Consider the following 22,545-nt stretch of genomic DNA (forward strand, 5'->3'; position numbering starts at 1 on the left):
GCTGAGTACGCTGGGTTGACAGAACCTCTCATTCAAGCTGCAACAGTGTATACTTCAGAACTCTGTTAGTTGCTATTAGAGGTAGACATCTATTTCAACATTTTTATTTGGTTTTAGCAGTTTATAAAACACTGCAAATTGCTAATTCCATCTTAAGGACAGCAAAACGTTATGGCTATGGATATTTCGCTTCGGTGTCGATATAGCTAGATTTATTAAGCTAACCTATTTTTACTTTTTACGTTTGTGATTGTCCTAGTAAATCCACTTTTCATCTCCAGTCGCAATTTGGCACTATTGTATATAAATACATTGTCATTGATCAACTAAATTTTGTGTTCGTTGTCTTCGAACTTTTTGGCTCCTCCAGGCCGTTCTTTATTATTGGCATCAAAACCACCACACGCCGAAACCAACGCCGAGAATTGGGATATGGCCGAACAGTATTATCACGATTTTGTAATGGTGTTTGATAATTCAGTGTGGAGCGTTTCATGATTATCGTCTCTATATATTCAATATTATTGAATGGTATATAATTTTATCTAGAAAAATGTTAAAATCATTGAATTTAACTTATAGGTTATGTTGGTTAACAATTGTTTACCTTAGTACTTCGAATTTTCGAAGATATTGCTAATCAAAATACAGGCAAGCACATAAAGTAAGCTAGCAATTGCTTTATTTGAAATGATTTAGGTTGAATGTGGTTAATCAAGTGATAACTATAAATAAAATTGGAAAATCTGAAGATTAGCGAAAACTTGGTACACATATTTAGAGTAATCTACCCTAGTATATAAAAATTAACGTTTCTTTGTTTTTCCTTGATCCATTCGAAGACCTTTGATGTGACTGTAATGAAACTTTCGATGCATATGGCCGGTATTGCTAAGGTTCCTGGCTCAAGAATGGCTATAGAAATTAAAATTATTTAACACAAACTAAAGTGTTTTAAACTCTCAAAACAATAACAATTATTTGACATTTATTTTACAATTATAAAACTAATTTGACACTTGTCTTATATGAAATGATGTTAATAATATAAAATTAAATATCCATCGATATCATTTATGAAAAAATAAATCGAAGTAAGTTGTTATATTTATTGCGAGATATTATTAAAAGTACATCTTAAATAACTTATTTTATGTTTAAATATTATATTATGTAAGGATTTATAAATAAGAATTTAAAAATAAATGAAGTGAATAAATTAAATATCTTTTAGAAACCTGTATGCAGTTCAAGTTCGTATTTCATGTATAAATACACGTTAATTAGCTTTTATGATACAAAATGTTACACTGCCTTCTGATTAGGATATTGATCCAGTCCCTGTCTCTATTACATAAACAGATATATTACATGTATATTCATGTTGCCATTGGGATAATGCTTCACATTTTTATAGTAATTTGCCAATACTAGATTACTGTCTCTATTAAATAAACAGACATATTACATATATATTCATGTTGCCACTGGGATAATGGTTCACATTTTTTATTAATTTGTCAATACTGGTTTAATATTGAATTGGTAAATGTCATACCTATAAATGTTATAAAGCCTGAAATGAAACAAATTAAAAATATATATTATAAAATATTTTCATAAATATAATTTTGCGTTTCTAAGTATTTATTCTTTTTCATTTTAACAACTAATGTGTTGTTGATAATTATTTATTAATTTTGATTATTGTAAGACTCGACATGATGCGAGGGTTAAACTAGAAATAAGGTTCCCATCAATTATACAAATACTGTTTATTCTAATTGAAATATATATTGTTGGAAAGAATAAACGATACTCTATTTTGTTACATAATACGTCTCCAAACGTTGAGTAGGTATTTCACATCTTCTTTAACTTTATCATCTCGCCAGAAGCGCGGGTTACTCAAGTGTTCCTATAGTTTTGGAAACATGTCCACGAGATCCGGACTGTCAGGTGGACAGGGCATGACAGTTCATCTAAAGTGTGCCAAAAGTTTTTGGGTTTATTTCTTTTAAAAGTACCATATGCATTATATATTTGTAAAAATGATAATAACATAATTTTTAACCATCAATAAGTATCTTAAAGTTAGTTGAATTGACCCAACTGGCAAGTTGGTGATTACCAGATCTCTAATCCTCACTTGGCCAATTTTGAATTTGTCGAATGAACACCAAATCGTTCATTAACTTTACAGTTACATCGATAGACATTGATTAAGAAGGAGCAGGCGCATTAATGGTCTACTATACGCTGTTTGTTTTCTTTAAACGATTTATACCAATCAATAATACTTGCTCTGAATGGAGAATTATCACTAAATTATTTTTTTACCATTTTATACCTCCAACCACTTTTCAACACTTTCTTCATTTCATTACAACACTTACATTTACTTTATAACAGCTTCACGTAATACTTACTCATATATTATACATTTTCATTAATTTAAACCAATTATTAATACACATATCTAAATTATTTGAGAAAATGTTCTTAACCCGCCTCAAACTAATTATTGAAGAAAAAAACAACTCATCCTAGCTCGCCAATTGGATCGTTTTAAGGATGTAATTGAGAAATTTAAAAGAAAACGAAAGTTTTTCAGCAAGTATGTTAAGGGGGATTCGAATACAAGTTGGCAAAGAACTTACCTACTAAGTTGAGCCTCACTCTCAAATCATCACTTCAAAATAAGAAAAGGTGGCGAATATCTAGATTTGAAACCCATCTATGCGGGTATACCACCAGGTAGTGTCCTTGGACCGATATTGTATTTACTGAATATTTATTGAAATATTAGCAGCGTCAGCATTTGCTAATGATATTACACTACTGGCTACAAGTAACAGTATTGAGACAACTGTAGACTAGAGTACAATCAGCTGTCCATAACATTACTGAATGGACAAAGAAATGACCATTAATATTGAATACTACGAATTCTACAATGTATATTGCACATACAAAAAATAGATTGTCTACCAACGATAATTAGTTCTAGTGTAATTTCGCGTGTGAACACAGCAAAATATCTGAAGATAACACTGGATGCCAAGCTCAAGTGGAAAGAATATTTTAAAAAGAAACTAACAGAACAATATATGAGACTCAAAAATAGTGTTGGATGCGTGGACAATAATCCGATTTAACGCTCTACAATAAATCGTTATTATATCAACAAATCTTGAAGCTAGTCTGGACCAACGAAATCCAATATTAACATGATAATATGATAACATAGGTTTGGAACCTACCAAAACAAAGTTCTTTACAAATAGACTTCAACAAAGGTTAAGCCTCATGGTATATTAGAAATGAGGATGTTCACAAAGATCTGGGGATACCAACGATCAGCAAAGAAATTAAACGATATGCGAAGAAGCACCATGTTAGATTACGTGAACACGAAAACGTCCCAGAACTGCAACTATTAGACAACAGTGACTTTACCCGGAGGTTAACCCCGAGGTATGAAATAAAATAGATTTACATGCTTAATATCATAAAACCATTAAAAAACCAGGTCTTGAAGAAATCCTTGAACTAATATAGTCAAATTATATATAAAAGTTTTTCCGTACTTTAAAACTATGTACAGTACACTAGTAACCACATTAATGAAATGGTAATTAAGTTTAAGTTTGCAATTTTTAAACTGGACCTTTTTTTAGATAGTGCCATGCCATGTGATTTTTAAATAAAAAATACATACAGCTTGTTCTACTCTATTTCAAAATCAAACAGCATTTACTGAAAATAAACGTATATTTCTCTATCCTAGGGATAGGTTTAAAGAACCAAAATAAATTAATGTTAGCCTACTCATTAAAGGGTAATATGATGTCAATTCCTTATACTATATAACAATATAGCTTTAATTAAAACGATAATGTTGTATGGCTATGATAAGCGATAGAGACTTTTTTATCTGACCTGAAATATTTCCAAGACCTGGTTTTTTAATGGTTTTATGATATTAAGCATGTAAATCTATTTTATTTCATACCTCGGTCTAAAGTACGTACTTTCGTCCCTAATAACAGGGAAGAAACTTAAACATTTACTCCCTGTGAGAAGTACACCCGCGCCTTCTATACCGGCGGGAGGAAAGAATTTCTTATGCGTATTTATACTCGTAACTAGGGACTATTTATTCTGTGGCTACCACAAATTGTTTACCGCTCGCTGTCATTAACGTTGCTACCTCTAACCTTAAAAATAATGATCAATGTTGTTTTGTCGTCACTCGGTTCAATAATCCAGAAAAAATGAACAATACATTATCATCTTATGAATCCACGGATGAAGAAGATGTTATACGAAATTTTGATGCAGAAGCGAAGTTGATAATAAATACAGATGCGTTGCCGTAGAAGCCTATTGATGTCGGGGGCAAGCATCAAAAACATGCTAATTAAAATTTAAAGTTAAAATAATAACGTACTTTCGACCGACTATGACGAAAAATCGTATACACCACACGGGTCAAAGGTTGAAATCTCGGTCCTGCTCGTCATGATTCCCGAGGCGAAGCCTAGCGGGGCCGAAATTCAAAATAACAAAATTCAACTTCTGGCCCTTGTGGTGTAATAAACTAATCTAATATGTGATTACGCTTTTTACGATAGCATTGGAATTTGTTTTGAAAAAACGATCGTATAAATATCTTCAGCGGTGACCATTCTTCTCCCGGATTCTTTGGGTAGCCGGTGTAAGGAACGTCCATAAATCAAAACTACAATAAGCAAACAGACGTGAGGTATTTCAATTACGGATCAGAGCCAGTGAATAATTTTCAATTCCGATCATTCTTGTCGGATGGGGAGCTGGGGTAACAGCTGCTCCCGGAAAGGGCGCAGCTTGTCCCGCATCAGCGAGGGTGGGACGTGGTGCCCTGTGCTGGCATCACCACGGGCCAGAGGCGTAGTTTTATAATATTATTACTATTAGAAGTATCAATGCCTTATCATGTTATGTTGTTTGAATTGTAGAATTTGCTTTAAAGCTTACCTGGTCAGAATTTTAATCTAAGTTTGGCTTTGACATACAAGAAAATTCTAATCAACATAAAATAATTGAACAAAAATGTTATCAAATATAATTTATTTTAACATTATAGTACATCCAATACATATATTATTGAAGAATTTAAAACTACAATTAAGAACACAGGTATAATAGTATGTAGGTTAGAATTGTTTTGTTTACATTGAAATCTTTTCCACCCCACCCATGATGTAAAGTTTCTAGGCGCATTTGTTTACGTAGTGGTATCCCTCTGGAGGCTCAATCCCATAAATTTTAAACTTAATTTTATTCGAGAGCAAGGTAAATATCATTTTACGTTTAGTTCTTGTTTCCTTCGATGGTGTGTTCATTTGTCAAGTCATCTTTGTATCAATGTATTCTTCTGCTACTATCTGTGTACACCATTCTTGATAAAATTAATCACTAAATTCTGTTTAATGCATTTACCATATCTACAAAACAGTTAGTATTCATTCTCTCCTCATACGTTCTACCCTAATGCTTATGTTTAATTTTGAACAATTACAATCATATATTTGAACACAAATCTTTTATGCCCTCTACTACCATTTTCTACTGTTATATTCAATTAATTATGTGTATATCTTTAGCTGTTTCCACTCTCATCACTCTGTCTCAGGATTTTCCAGCATTGCACAGCATTATCACATATACTGAAAGTTTCCTTCAGTCACTTTCACTTTGCGACTCACTGTCCAGTTCAATCACTAAACTGTGAATTTTTAATCTGTCTGAAACCTGTTCACGATTCCATCATTTATCAATTACTTCCTCTGTATGTCTTTTCTAGATCCTCCAAACCGAAGGTGTTATGGTTGATAATTCTTCCTTCCACATATCCTTATCGACCAGCAATATATTTGCAATTAATTATTAATAAATATAATGAACAAGACCTAATCGATTGCTATTGTAACTTTTACCTTTTTCCATCAATTTTTTCTGTCTTTACACTTTTGTCAAGAGTGCCACAATGAACCATTTTGAAATATTAAAGTTTCATCAAGATACACAAATTCAAATGGTTTATCTTTCATGGTCTTATTTTATGCCTTTAAAAATTAAATTTTTCTTAAGGCAATGCCTGGAGGTTCCATTATACCTCTCCGAGGGTTATCTTTACACCATTTAAAGCCTATGCCTTATAAGAGTGTATGAAAGGATGCTTTACACCCCTCAAAAAGCATGTCCCTAACTCTTTCATGTATACTTTCCAGATGTTTATATCGATAAAATACCTTGTGTACTTACTGTACTTATACATTTGGTATGTTTGGTCTCGAATAGAGTCAATATCAAGATGGTTAAGATTCGTCATCCAATTTGTATGTAGACGGGTTTTCTTGGGTGAATCTAACGTAGTATTCTTTATTTTTTAAGCGATGTTATTCACAGTACCCACACTAATATTTGGCGCAGCAGCAACCCGCTAAAAAACATTTTCAATAAAATTGTAGGGACTTATATTATTTGATATCATCAATAATTACCTCTCTAACGGAAATTATAGGTAAAAAGGGGGCCTTCATTATGTCGTACCTTTTCGAAATATTTTATTAAAGCCGTAATCAATTTGTGACCCTGACTATCTATTGTTTTCGGCATTTTCAAACGAAATGATATCACGGAGCGATTTAAAATTTATCAAAATAATCAAAGGGCTAGAATAACGTTTGTCGGTTTTTAATCTGTAGTAATAATAATAACTAATATTTTGAATAAATTTGCGTACATCTGACAACCGGCCGCCGTCCGTTTGTCAGACGTATGCAACATTCTCTAATGCAATAGTGTTAAGAGGTTTTAACTCTTACCTATAAATTATTGTGGCTGTATAATTAACTGCAGTTTTCAGATATACTATAATGTTAAAATAATTTATATTTAATAACATTTTTGTTCAATTATTTTATTTAGATTAGAATTTTCTTGTATGTCAAAGCCAAACTAAACTAAAACTAAGGGTTGATGCGGCAACATTGCAATGGTTCGACGTCACAAATATCCAATACGCATTACTAAAAAAACTTTAAATAGACTATATATATAGTACTTCCATAAAACATTCGCGCACGTCATAGATGACATCGAATATACTGCCAAATGCAGTTTGTAATTCGTTTTAAACTCGGAGCTTCTCATTTTACCCTAGTTAAATGGAGGCCGAAAGCTCTCTGATGCGTCGGAACCTGCAACTGAATCAGTCTATAAAAGTCGATTTATGTTGGTCTATTTTCAGATGTCCACAAAATTATTTAAATCATGAGTGGTAATAATTACAGGTTATAACCCGGCAAACGTCATAAATTTGGATGGCGTACATTGACTGTTTTGTTGTATAGACTATACTGCATTGATCAGCATTTAAACTAAGTATTTCTGTCGTGATCAATGTAGGTTTATGTACATGAATAAATATTATTCCATAAAAATAATTTTTATTTGCCTTCAACAGATTATTATTAAATAGTCTATTATCGACCAAAATTGTAATACAATATAGTAACGAGCCCGATAAACATTTTCCTGTCAGAAGTTTGACTTTTCGTTTGGATGGAATAATTTATTTCGACTATAAACAAGTACTACGAAATCATCATACTTAAAAATTCACTATGACATCCTTTTAGTGACTAATATACATCAACCATCAGATACCATCCATGGTAATTTGCTAAAAAATGGATAAAGAAGTTTCGTGAAAAGATTTCTGCGCACAGTGACCTAATACTAGTAACTGTGCCTGCTGTCAACAGAAGAAAATGTATATCGAGTGCGTAATTCAGTCATTAGACATCCGTGGGTTCTGATATTCTACCATTTTAGGTATTCCTAAATTGGCACTTCACTGAATTATGAAGCAAAAATTATACTTCCATCGTTACCAAGTTTAGTTAGTAGTAGACTTTAAGGAAAATACTTGTAAGATTCTTAAATAATCCAATAATAACTGTTTGGTGTGATTCTCATTTTACGCCTTCATCTAGAGGTGTATGTAAGAACAGATAAAAACTATTTGCTGGGTATTAAAAAAAACGCAGATATTTTGAACATTTTGATAAATAAATATTTTTCTTACTTCAGTAGTCTTCAAATATTACATCTTTGATTCAAGATATATAATAATTTATATTATAAAATATGGTTCCGAATACTAACATTTAGGATAAATGATAATGTGAATGTGCTAACTAATTTTAAATAGTTTTGGTTCTGCCGAAGATTGGCTCTTCGTTTAGATAGAATAATTTGCTTCCACTATAGAGTACTACGAGATCATCATCAACTTAATCAACTTAATAGTTCTATTTTATTCAAAAATTTATACTTATAAATTTCAAACTAAACAATGATATATGTGGTGCTAAATCGATGATATTTTTCCACACTTTTGGTAAAAATATAATAAAAATAAGTCCATCTCCGTAATAGTTTTGTGACTTTCTATTGATAACGCTCTTTTTATTGATCAATGTTCCTAAAACAAAAAAAAACAGGAAAAAATAGCAGCTAGCAATTAACAATATTTGGAATAAAGCAAATAAGGTTTCCTTCTCTCCAAAAAAATTAAAATAATAGTTTTGGAATAACGTTGTAATGGCCAAACTTCGAACAGTTACCTACGCCACTGGACTGTAAAGCGTCTAAAATTTGGCCGCGAGGGGGAAAGTGATGTTTAATTAAAACTCCCTCAGGCACGTTTAAAACGTTTTCCTTGCTCTGTGTACGCGGCCTAGGCACACTTGCTCCTCTGGAATTCCAATTTATTATTTTTCTTTGTCGTTAACGTTAATTTTACCACAAAAATTTATGAGGCTTTCAATTTTTTTGTTTTTACAATAGAAGCAACAACAATAGATTACCACAACTACAATGTGGCAATCTCTTCGAATAGTATGGCAAAATTCACATATTCACATAATGACATATGAAAGTAGTCTCATATATAAGTTTTAAAAAATATTAATTTTTTTAATTAATTTATTTTAATAAAATATATTAATTTTCTCATATTGTATATATATATATATATATATATATATATATATATATATATATATATATATATAATTATTTTAGTTGGTTTTCATATAAATTTTAGGTAAAAAGTATCCTTTTACCAACTTGGGTTTATGGACTTAACGTGGGTTCCGAACCACGGTCCTCGGTATTAAGCTTACCAACTGACCAGTCACTAACATAGAGGCAAAGCCAAAAGCCATTTGGTCTCACCCAACCTGGTTATTGTCATGACTGGGATAGTTATTCCTTGTCGGATTTTACCTTGTTGCCTAGAGATATTTACAATTACAATCAACATAAAGTACATCCATGCCCTGCGAGATTCGAACTGCGACTCCAAAAATCCAGCAACATACTGTTAATAAATAATGTCGTTATTCAAAATAACATTTCAAATTTGTATATTGGCTTTAAAATTTCTAAGACCTTTAATAAACTTTAATCACCAAGACGTGGAAATTGCTGTATATATATATATATATATATATATATATATATATATATATATATATATATATATATATATATATACACAATTTTATAGCCCTATACAATCATATTTCTATAGTTATTTGCTGGCTTCAGGAATTACCAAAGGTCAATATCTCAAAAGGTTTGATTTACACCTTTAAGTAATCTTTCATTAATTTTCATTTTCAAGGCGTTTTGTAAAGAATTCTGGAAAAGTACCTGCTGTTTTATTTTAAACAAAAATATTTAGAATTTCTTTACTATACAATAATTTTGTTTGGTGTAGGAAATCTATGAGAAACATCTAAAAAAACATCTATTATCAATAGTTCTTTCCTTAATATGTTAACTTTAGTTCAAGCAATGCTAATTAGGTGAAGTTCGGTGAGTAATATTGTGGTATTCAGGAGTACAACTATATAACAAAATTTGCAGTTTCTATAGATTTTGGGCAACATATAAATGGGGAAGTTCAATTTCTAAAGGACTATAACATATCTTTTGAAATATAGGGTTCGGGAAAAATTTAATTTTTATTATGTTTCTCAAAGGGAATTTACTCATATAAACCTTAAATACTAATCATGGATATATATGCCGTTTCAAACTTGTTATCAGTAACCAAATGAGGAACATTCGTTTTCAATCGAACCAAAAACGTACATATTTAGAAATTCACTCTTTTTAAAAGTGGTTAAAAGTGGTTAATTCGTTCAATTTCGGGTAGCTTCAGCAGTGATTTTAATGAAACTTAAATTTTAATTTTTCGCTGTCAATTCAAATAGATCCCAAGTATAGTCTCTTTTGGTGCCCAATTATGTCATGAATACATCGTTGTAAACATCATATAATTTTAAATAGGTATAGATTAAACTTTTCCTTTCGATAGTATAAATGCAAAATAATGAAAATTATCTGGAATCTCCATATGCTAAGCAAACTTAATTTGTACAGAGGAAACGAATGACGCTACCTTTATATTCAGAATGTTTTATTGGCTGTTATGTTATCTTTCAAACTCGCTATACTATATAACAGGTCAATTGAAAAGTCACCGGCCTACCATAGTAAAACACATATTTTGACAAAATTAGTTTTTTTTATTCAACATAATTCCGTTCAAGGGTGATACCATTTTTGTAGTAAGATTTGTCCTTTGCTTCAAAATAGGCCTCAGTTTCGGCGATCACCTCTTCATTCGACGAAAATTTCTTCCCAGCGAGCATTCTTTTGAGATCAGAGAACAGGAAATAGTCGCTGGGGGCCAAATCTATTCTCCTGGTGGATGAAGAAGCAATTTGAAGCTCATTTCATGGATTTTTGCCTTCGTTTTCACTGACTTGTGACGATTGGACTTCGGAGTGAAATGATCGAGCTATGTTTCATCCATTGTCACATATCGACGCAAAAACTCGGGTTTATTACGCTTGATCATCTTCAAACACCGCTCCGAATCATCAACTCATCATTGTTTTTGGTCAAAAGTGAGCTCGTACTTTGCACATGGCTTTCTCATATTCAAGTATTCGTGAATGATATGATGTACATATTCAATTGTTACCTTTAGAGGGTCTGCTATTTCATTCAATTTTAATTTATGGTCATTCAAAATCATTTTATGGATATTTTAAATGTTTTCGTCGGTAACAACCTCTTTTGGGCGTCCACTGCGTGCAGCGCCTTCGGTGCTCGTTTCACAACGTCTAAAATTAGCATACCAATCCTTGATGGTTGACTTTCCTGGAGCAGTGTTCAGACACTCGGCATCAAGCCAACTATTTGCTTCAACTATATTTTTTCCCTTGAAAATGCAATATTTTATCAACACACGAAATTATTTTTATCCTTTTTTTTCACAATAACAAAAGTTGCTTCACTCAAAATGCTATAATTCACAAAGTAATGATCCGACAGCGGTCAAATTTATACACGCATCTTTTGAGGGTTAGGGCTATCTAAAAAAACATATAAATTTAATTGTAGTAGCGCCATCTATGTGTCAGGCGGGGCACATTTCAATTGACCTGTTATTTATATATTATCACTACATAGTATAAAACAAAGTCGCCTTTTCTGTCCCTATATCCCTATGTGCCCTTAAATCTTTAAAACTACGCAACGGATTTTGATGCGGTTTTTTTCAATAGATAGAGTGATTCAAGAGGAAGGTTTATATGTATAATACATACATAATATACTAAGGCAACATTGCTAATTTTAGAGGTTTCTAACGTGATGTCGTAAATTAACCTATTTTTTTAGGCTTATTTAGCAATTAGCAAAAACGCTGCCTAACCCTACGAGTTAGATCAAATTAATGTACTACAGTATTGTACACAATAAAAAGGTCTACAAAAAAGTCCGCGATGGTATATGTTTATCTTTTAGGGATAACCCACATTAACCATTTTTATTGTTTACTTTTTACATGAGAAAATGGCTTATTTACGAAGCTATTTTAAGCAATACGGCATTAATCCTTATCGAATTAAGTACCTTAAATATAGTGTGCAATTAATATAGATCAATATGGTTCCTTACAGCATGTAAATTAAACAAATATTTTCGGAGATATTACAAATTTAAAATTTGCGTTTAAAAATGTGTAATGTAATAAAAATTGTATGAATTTAGATATTCCAAAGATAGCAGGAAATCTTCATAGTAAGTATAGGGGAAGAGGAATTGTTTTACTCCAAATTTAATGCGTGCAGGCCAAGGGCAGTAATGAATGAACCAAAAATACTGGATCGATTTTAATCATGTTTTCATTGAGTGACATAGGCATATATATTTTATGCCCGTGCAAAGTCGTATTTAATTTAGTATCAGCATTGCACCCGTGCGAAACCGGTCGCTAGTAAATTATATATATAATAATTATATATTTCACTGAATAACTATTACTACAGATATAAGATTTTGAAGCCATCTATTAATGAAAATCGAAATGACTTCTGCCCCAAGCTATATTTTTATTCAATATTGCCATGGGGTGTTCATACTTTTCAGTGCCATTCTATTATCATTCGATTTTTTTTGGTGGAAAACCAAAGTTTATCTGAACGACTGGAACAGCATAAAAAAGACAGGCCAATTTTTCAAGCCTAAGCCTACTTCCCCACTTTATTTACTGGGGTATAGCCGGGAATTACCCTTGTCGGAGATGGTATAGCGGAAATATGCCCCAGAGAGAAGAGATTTTCTCTAGCACACAATATTAATGATGGTTAAAAATGGGGAAAAACAAGTAGATCGTGGTTGGAAAATGGAAATAAACTGTTTTTAGTGATTTGAAATATCTTTACCGAATTTAATATTATCACTGTTGTAATTATGATTTTGTTTCGTGTTATACGATATTGTTTTGGTTATAAAATTAAACCATTAAACTATTACATTTCGACTTACTTTTATTTTGGTATGTAATATGTGTTTATTAATATTATTTCTTATAGTTCTGAAAATTACAATAATTTGTTAAATTGGACGTATAATTATTTAAATAATTTTAGTTGATTATATTTTTATGTTATTATAAAACAAAATTATTATTATTTATAAATTACCATACTATAAACTAGAGTTTTTCAAATTTTTAAGTCCACAAAAATTTTACTAGAAATTTTTTAAAAGTGAGAGAATCACATTTTATTTTATAAATACAAAACATTTTCTTGTAGAAAGTTATATAAAAGTAGTAAATATTCATCGGTTCTGTTTTCTACAGAGAAAGTAATAATTAGTACGACTTTGATAATACTTAAACTTTGTCACTCTGTCTCAATAACAGGTCACTTGAAAAGTCCCCGACCTGCCATAGTAAAACACATTTTTTTGGAAAAAATTTTTTTATTCAACATAATTCCCTTCAAGGGTGATACACTGATTATAGCGACCCTAAAACTTTTCGATACCATTTTTGTAATACGATTTGTCCTTTGCTTTAAAATAGGTCTTAGTTTCGGCGATCACCGATCGAAATAGTCGATGTGGGGCAGATTTGGAGAATACGGTGGTTGAGGAAGCAATTCGAAGCCCAATTCATGGATTTTTGCCACTGTTTTCACTGACTTGTGACATGGTGCATTGTCTTGGTGAAGCAGCACTTTCTTTTTCTTCAAATACGGACATTTTTAGGCGATTTCGTCCTTCAAACGGCCCAATAACGCTATGTAATAGTCGCTTTTTATGGTCCTTTCTTTTTCAAAGTAGTCAATGAAAATTATTCCATGCGCATCCCAAAATACAGACGCCATAACCTTTCCAGTCGAGTGTTACGTTTTTCCACGCTTTGGAGCGGCTTCATCGTGTGCAGTCCACTCGGATGACTATCGATTGGACTTTGAAGTGAAATGATGGAGCCATGTTTCATCCATTGCCATATAACGACGCAAAAAACTTGGGTTTATTACGCTTGATCATCTTGAAACACTGCTCCATCAACGCGTCGTTGTTTTTGGTCAAAAGTGAGCTCGCGCGGCACCCACTTTGCACAGAGTTTTCTCATACCCAAATATTCGTGAATGATATAATGTATACGTTCAGTTGATATCTTTAGAGTGTCTGCTATTTCATTTAATTTCAACTTACGGTCATTCAATATCATTTTGTGGATTTTTTATTGTTTTTGTCGGAAACAACCTCTTTTGGGCGTCCACTTCGTCACCGTCTTCGGTGCTCATTTCACCACGTCTAAATTTAGCCGATCAATATTTGATTGTTGATTTTCCTGGGGCCGTGTCTGGAAACTCGGCATCAAGCTAAGTTTTTCCTTCAACTGTATTTTTCCCTTCAAAAAGCAATATTTTGTCAACACGCGAAATGAATCAATTTTTTCACATTAACAAAGTTTGTTTCACTCAAAATGCTATAATTGACAAACTAATGATCCGACACCTGTCCAATTTACACACGCATCTTTTGAGGGTTAGGACTAAATAAATAACATACGGATTTAATTCTAGTAGCGCCATCTATGTGTCAGGCCGGGGACTTTTCAATTATCTGTTAGTATAGTAATTAAGTCACTGCTTACCATACAAGGTATCGAATATTATCAGAGCTGCAAATACGTTTTTCCCATTGTGGAAACCTTCAGCTTGGCACAAAGTTCATATAGTTTGGTTAGAACTTGCCTTTTCATTGTTGGATTTCAGTGTCTAAGAGGAGTGATTATTATATCTCTCTTACCGATTCTTTTATTTTTCCTAACATTGCTACAGATTTCCCCCTAAAGGCGTAGAGAGCAATAGATTTATTTTCGATAAGCATACCGAAAATATATCTTACTAATATAGATAATATTGATAGACTACATTTGTGTACCTGTCCTTTCATCAATTTGCAAATCATTTAATGAGTATTTTGTGTATTTGTTTTCAATATAATCAGATATTTTGTGAATTATATTAGACACAGTGTAAACCAACCTTAGATATCGCTGCAACTTATTTTCAGTTATAAATAAAGAAATTTCAAATAACATATCGAAGGCTGCAATACAAAAATGACCTAAACATCATTCTTGATCACTGTATATCAAGGATCAAGGATATCAAGGTACATAAAACAATCTATAATATATAATCTATAATATACATAATAGCAGGTAATAACAATATTTGTGCAATTATTTTTAAAAGTTAAGGTTTTAATATTCAGGAATAAATCTTCCATTAGTTGAACGATTCGCCACTTTATTTATATTGATTTGCACGATTTAAATTTGTTTTCTGTAGGTATATGCTCTATATAAATTATACGGAGCGATATATAATTTATAACAATTTTTCTTGATAATCTTAAAATAATCTGAATGATAACTTGATTTAAAATTGAAAGGTTTCTTTCACCCCCTCTGTTAACTACATAAGACTCTTTTTTATAATTTATTTAAGAATGCAGACAAGGATTACTCATGCTAGTCATATTAATTATTGTATGATAACATTTGTTGATTTAATTTTATTATAATAATATGGTTAATATATATAACCACATTAAGTATAATTTATCTTAATTAAATTGTTTAAGACAATAGAAACGAATAGGACTTATTACGAATTCTAAAAGGCTTTTAAACCCATTCAAACCAATTTTAAAGGCAATTATTTAGTAGCTATTTATTTCTAGAAATTCTGCCGTACAACACGGAAGATGTTCCTGTTGCCCGTGAACTGCTTCACAAAGTTATGAACGGCCTTCCCAGCTTTTTCAAAGAAAAAGTGCCTTCTAGTAAATATTTTTTTGAATATTTTTAACATCAATGTCCAATAATCAAGATCATCATAAGATATTTTAATTTCAGGAGACTTTTTCAATATTTTGTGTGCCGAGAAAAAAAAATCAAGTAATTTTATTGCATAGAAATATATTAGGTGTACAAATATGGTACAGCCCTTTTGTGGGTAAATAAAACATTCAAAGCGTACTCAATTTTAAATTATGAAGATGATTATTACTGTTAAATATAGATATTACTGCTCTTTCAAGTATTGTTTTCCATTGACTTATCAAGGGCGCTATATCAGTCAAACAGTTCATTTCACAGTTCTCATCATAACAACACAAATAACTGCTTACATAAATACAGTCGCAATATCTAACTAACGGAATCATCCTTGTGCACATTATATAATGATAACTAAGTCACTAACTCTTAACTAATATCTTAAATGATCTTGATAATAATGAGCCGTATCTTTATTGTTGAAAAAGTAACCGTAAAAAACAATTTCTTGTAAAAGCATTTTTATTACCACAACAATAAATACAACAAGTGAGGCTGCCTTTTTCAATCTTTATATACAATTCGATTTTAATTGGGAAGCTTTGATCAAAATTTATACGATTTCATCCAGGTTTGTAATTCTAGCCAATTAGACTATTGTTGAAAAAGGGTAGTCTTCTTTGCTTGCTTTTGTATTAGCTTCAGTGTTTATAGAAATATATTTACTTGCGAGTGAAATGTTCATATTTTTTATACCTTTTTCAACAATAAAGAAGATTTAGTAGTTTAGTGGTATATTGGGAAAATTGAACTAAGTTTAACATGTTAATGGATAACATTTAAAATAATGTTTGAGTGATAGGGTATCATATTAATCCCATTTTTCAAGCATTACTTCTTGTTAATATTAAACAAATAATATTCTTTTTAATAATTTGTGTTTTTGTATAATATATTTTATACGATATTTGTTGTTCTACTTTCCAAAAGAGCACTTAAATCTTATTTAAATCTTGGTTTGTGTTTTATTTCGTAGCAGAAAGCTTAGCTACCAGAAAAAATGTAACTCATTAAGTAGGTTTCATATCAAATAAATATCAATTACATATTTTTTCCATATCAGGAATATTTCTTAAATGAAAAGCTAATATTTTCCCAATATACAAAAATATTGCATATTTCATTTATCTTAAAATATAATGTTTTTAATAAAACAGTTATTGAGAAGTGTATTGTGTAAAATCGTCTTCTGTTGGGTGTATTTTGTTGAAAAGTCCTTATTGTCTCTTATGAAATTTATTTCTAGTCTTCCTTAGCAATTCTGATGTAGAAGTTACAAGAATATTTTATCAAAACAATGATTTCAACAATAAACATGTTCTTATTGTTTTATATTGATAAATATATGACCTTTTTTTGCTATGATTTTTATGAAGTTTTTCTCATCAGTTTGAACATTTTTCCACCCGCCAGATTTTGAATTCATACAATTCCGAAGAATATTCCATTTTCGAAGCCTAGAAAAATATAAGTCATTACTTTCACTTTAATATATTATAGTATATCGACTTTTTATTGGCAGTAGCAATACGATGGAAAAATATTTAATTTTCTGGTACTGAAGCAATGTTCAAATGGTGTTTCAACCCGAATATATAGTTGGCTGCTCAAATATTTGGAGTTGTTTGAAAAGAGTGTGTCGTTGAACATTCATTGATTTCGCAAGTTCTTTGTGACTTTGGTTGGATTTCTTTCAGTAATGCTTCCAATTCTTCAAGGATGTTTTCTATAAATCACATGAATGTGATAATTTTATGTAACAGTTTTTCATAAAGCAATAGGCGGGTGAGTCCTGGGATATAATCTAACAGTATATGTATCTTTACGATATACCTCACGAGATATCGCTAATTGATTTATTCTCAGTATTTATGCAAAATAGTCTTATAACTAAAGTAACAATTTTAGTAGCGAAAAAGATTAGTAGCAAAAAAGGCAGAATTATAAAAACTATTTTACAAAATACGATATATACTTTCAAAATAATACTTTACGCAGAACACTTCACAATAACTGACTTAGTATAAGGTGTCCCATAATTTATACAAAAAAAGTTTCTATTAAATTGTTGATTCATTATTTTTTCATAATCGCAAAATATGCAATATTTTTATAAAACGATATATACTTTAAATAATTCAAGTAAACCTTATATATATATGTTGGATAATATTTGGTTTCCCTTTATAGATATTCTTCCCTACAAGTTGGAAAATGAAGCTCAGACCAGAGAGTTCTTGCAAAAACTGGTCGATGTCCTGCTGGATTTCATCCGCGCTACCAACGACCGGAACGAGAAAATCTTAGATTTCCACCATCCAGAGGACATGCAAAAACTGTTGGACTTGAAGATTCCCGACCAGGGCGTTTCGCTGCAGCAACTAATCCATGACTGTGCCACTACGTTGAAGTATCAAGTTAAAACAGGTAAGTCCTGAAAATATATTACGTAAATCAATTTTTTTGATTGATGGTGATTGATCGAAATATTTTTTGTGACTTTCTAATAGGTTGTGCAATTTTACGATATTTTTTAAAATTCTATTATGTTATATTAAAATGAATTATTTATCATATGTCAGTCACTTTACCCAGAATCTGTTTAATAAATGGGGTAACTTTTCAGAAGGATTTTTTCTTGCAACATATGTATATATATATATATATATATATATATATATATATAATATATATATAATATATATATATATATATATATATATATATATATATATAATTTTTTGTAACACGTACCATTTTAACGTTACGATAAATTAAAGTACCGTCGGCTTGGTGGCGCAGTGGTAAAGGCAACAGGACGGTCCACCTACTGTTGCGATAGTCGAGGATTCGGATCCCGCTGGGACATGGTCGTAAATTTATGTTTGTGATTGTTTAATATTTGTGATTGTCCTAGGTAAGAGTGCAAAATCCGACAAGGAAAATGATCCCAGTGATACCAGTAACCAGGCTGGGTAAGGCCGGATGTCTTCTGGGATAATTTCTAAGTTGGTCACTCGCAAGTCGATAACCTTAATTCCGAGGACCATGGTTCGGAGTCCACGTTAAACTGTAGGTCCACTCCAGATAAACCCCTAGTTGGTAAAAGGAGACTTTAAAATATATAAAAAAATTAAAGTACCATAAATAAACAAAGACGGTATGAAACTTTTAAATCACATTACTAATCATTTTAAATCAATTACTAATTTTATAAAAAACATATTTTATAAAAAAAATATATATATATATATATATATATATATATATACATATATATATATATATATATGTATGTATATATATGTGTATATATATATACATATATATATATATATATATATATATATATATATATATATGTATGTATATATATGTGTATATATATATACATATATATATATATATATACATATATATATATATATATATATATATATATATATATATATATATATATATATAATAGACAATGAATCAAAATAATTCAGGTTTAATTGGTCAACAGAAAAAATGAGCCATATATTCTGAAAGAAAATTACGAAATAAATTTTCATTTTTTTAACTTGTCCTCTTGTGAACAGTAACATCCAGTTTCATTACAAACCAGCAGTAATCTTCTAACATTTCCATCTTCCTTGGTAACGCTCTTCTATCTGTTTTATATCCTGGTGAAAGAGTTTGCCTTTTTTGTCACTCACCATTCCAAGATTAGGGGAGAAAAATCGAATAGAAAAAAACTTTTTCACGGTAAGATTTTCGTCGAATTCATTGCTTTTATATAAGTTTTCTTATTTGTGAGCTAACAAAAATGCCTTTTTTTAAGCATCACTTAATTTAGAGAGAACAATTTTCAAATACAAAAATCCTTTACCATTTTTATTCATGGCCTTGACAACATTTAACATTAAACCAACTTTTGTATGTAAGGGTAGAAGAATTACATTTTTCTGTTGAATAATAATTTGTCACAAACAAAATCAGTTCTTTTTGGTCAACTTCATAATGGTTTTTGGTGTATTTACTGTCGTCCCACAAACAGAGGAAACAACAATATCACGTGGAACCTCCCTGTAGTCCAAGCAATATAGCAATAACTTTTAAATCAGCACAAACTTTCCAGTTGTATTGTTTTAATTTGATTAAAATTTGTTTCTTGTTTTTATACGTTCCTTTTAAAATCACTGAATATGCAATAGGTATGGAAGGATATCGGCTGCCATGGAGTAACACATCTATTAAGCATAAATAATATTCACACCATTACTAAGCAAAGTAACGTGATAGACAACCATATTAATAGACAATGTTTTTAACAATAAGGAATAAGTAATTCAAAACACTTAATCTTATTAATGTTAGAAAAATTGTGTTACAGTGTTATTAATCTCAGATGTCAAATTGTATTAAAACGATAAGTGTCTTAAAATAGTTTGCGTGTCAATTCTACTATCTATCACCTGTCAAGTATTGAGTTACTACTTGCCATTAAAGTAAAAATCCTACGCGGAAAATATTCGTAGAATATCCGAAGAGTTTCCAAAGGCATATTGCCCCATTCTTGTACCAAAACATCAATGCTTCAATGATGTTGAAGATGGAAATAAACTCTTTAAACTCTGCTCTAAAACTCTCTATAACGGTTCAATCATGTTGAGATGTGGCTATCGTGTCGGCCAGGAAAGATGATTTATAAAATTCGGAACCTTTTGTGGCTGTGTATATAGGTGTGTTATAATCTCGGAATATGGCAGTAGCAATATGCTGCTGTCATTGTAAGAAATTCATCATTGTGGATATCGAGATAATAATTCGCAGTAATTCGGCCAGCGATGTGAATTAAATGGCCAACTGAATACCACGATGTTGTCGCCCAAATCCTAATGGAACCTCCTCCGTGCTTGACTGTAGAAGGTAATCCAGCTCGTAATTTTCTATTGGAGTTCTCCATATATAAACCCAGTCGTTTTTAGGAACCAATTACACGTATCATTACTCATCATATCATTATTATCAAGACATTATACTAATCATTAAGTGTTCAGGTTATATGATCATTACACCACTTCGTAGCTGGTCGTTGACTTCCATAAATTTTAACTTTATGGACCTCCCGACTATTTTTGTCGAAACTTTATTACTCAAGTGAGTATAGAGTTCTGGTGTCACTTTTGCCGCGATACTTTTACGTTGTTTGCTGTTTCTTCGCCGATGATATTTAATCATCTTTTTTTGTAAGCTGTCCTTACAAAAATTCAGTTGTTTTCACCACAGACATTCCTGTTAACTGAACACCAACGATTTGCACACTTTCGAAGTCTGAGAGATCACACATTTCACCGATCGACCTTATTTTAACCGTCTCAGAATAAAGCGTATAACACACTGAACTATAACCTACAAGAATTTACATGTAAACTGAGCAATGCATGCGGGTCACATTATTTAGACGGAAGCAGTGTTACCAACATGTAAGAAGACGTGCTATATTGTTTGGCTATCTCCTTTTATGAACAGAAGACCACACATAAGTGTCACCATCGTCCTTCAAGCTGGATATTTTGAGTACTGATTCAGAATACTTAGTGTTGTCCGTCGTTAGATATGTTTGTTCCCAATCTTTCAGGCAATAATTCATGTTAAAATTCCTTCTCTCTTTAAACGATTGAAGAATACGAATATAATTTTTTCGTAAAGAAATGTCTGGTAAATATGACGGCTAGGATAGTATTTTCCTTTTAAAGATTTTCATATCGCTTTTTACGAATATTACAAAGAGTAACTGTCATAACGTTCTAGTCTTTCGATGAAAAAAGCATTTTTCCGATTAATAATGGCTAATTTGGAAAAACTATGCCATAATATTATAAAGTATATAGAATTATCTGAGAAGAATATATATAATATTGTTTGTACAGAAGGAAACACCCTTTTTTTATTTCATAATTTAAATGAGCGAAAGAAAAAGCCGTAAACAAACCGTAAACATCAGAGATTAAACAAAAAAATATAAAATATATATTTTTCCGTGTTAATTATAAATTCTAAAATGTATAAACAGTATGCAGTACCTCAATATGTCGAAGTATATGAAACAGTTCTAGAAACTCATAGTGACGCTGCTCCGTCATATCCCAATAATCGATTGTACTCTCAACGATTTAAAAATGATGATTCTAATGTCAAAGAACTACCTAGAGGTTGAAAAAAATTTGAAGACAGTGAATTGCAAGATCCAAGACCAAAATTAGGTCAGTAGTAGATAACTCCCTATTTCCAGATGTTTACATGCGAAGGGAAAGATCGCAGTTGTATTGCTTGTATTTTCTGTGGCGAATTGTGATTGATGATGACAAGTGGATCTACTACGATAATCCTAAATGCAAAAAATCATGTGTTAGTCAAGTAGAGCCACCCATATCTACACCGAAGCGAAATATCCATGGCTATAAATGTTTGCTATGCATATGGCAAGATCAGCAAGGTGTTTATTACGAGCTGCTGCGACAGAATGAAACTGCTTTTACAGATGTTTACCGACGCCAACTGAACGCAACCAACTTACGCATTGTTATGGTGTATTATTCCAATTATTGTTTTATTGTTGTTGTACGTTATGACGTATTGTTCCAAAAAAACAACAATAGCAAGTAAGAGACGCAAAGCGATTCTCTTGCATGACGACGCTCAGCCGCATATTG

At 31.2% G+C, this 22,545-nt stretch overlaps 1 protein-coding gene across 2 annotated transcripts in view; it reads left to right on the plus strand.

Annotated features, from left to right (window-relative positions):
- Gad1 (glutamate decarboxylase) overlaps window positions 1–22,545 on the plus strand; it is an 85,923-nt gene that overhangs the window by 12,811 nt on the left and 50,567 nt on the right. The window contains exons 2-3 of one of the 2 annotated variants that reach the window (XM_076412557.1): window positions 15,688–15,789; window positions 18,035–18,271. In XM_076412557.1, coding sequence (XP_076268672.1) covers window positions 15,688–15,789; window positions 18,035–18,271 — 339 coding nt within the window. The remainder of the gene's footprint in view (window positions 1–15,687; window positions 15,790–18,034; window positions 18,272–22,545) is intronic. The other variant, XM_076412558.1, reaches the window with a different exon arrangement.

This window comes from Rhynchophorus ferrugineus, unplaced genomic scaffold (genome assembly GCF_030347505.1).
Source record: "Rhynchophorus ferrugineus isolate W39M unplaced genomic scaffold, kcgeb_rfMv2 rfM8, whole genome shotgun sequence".
Classification (NCBI taxonomy): Eukaryota; Metazoa; Arthropoda; class Insecta; order Coleoptera; family Curculionidae; genus Rhynchophorus; species Rhynchophorus ferrugineus.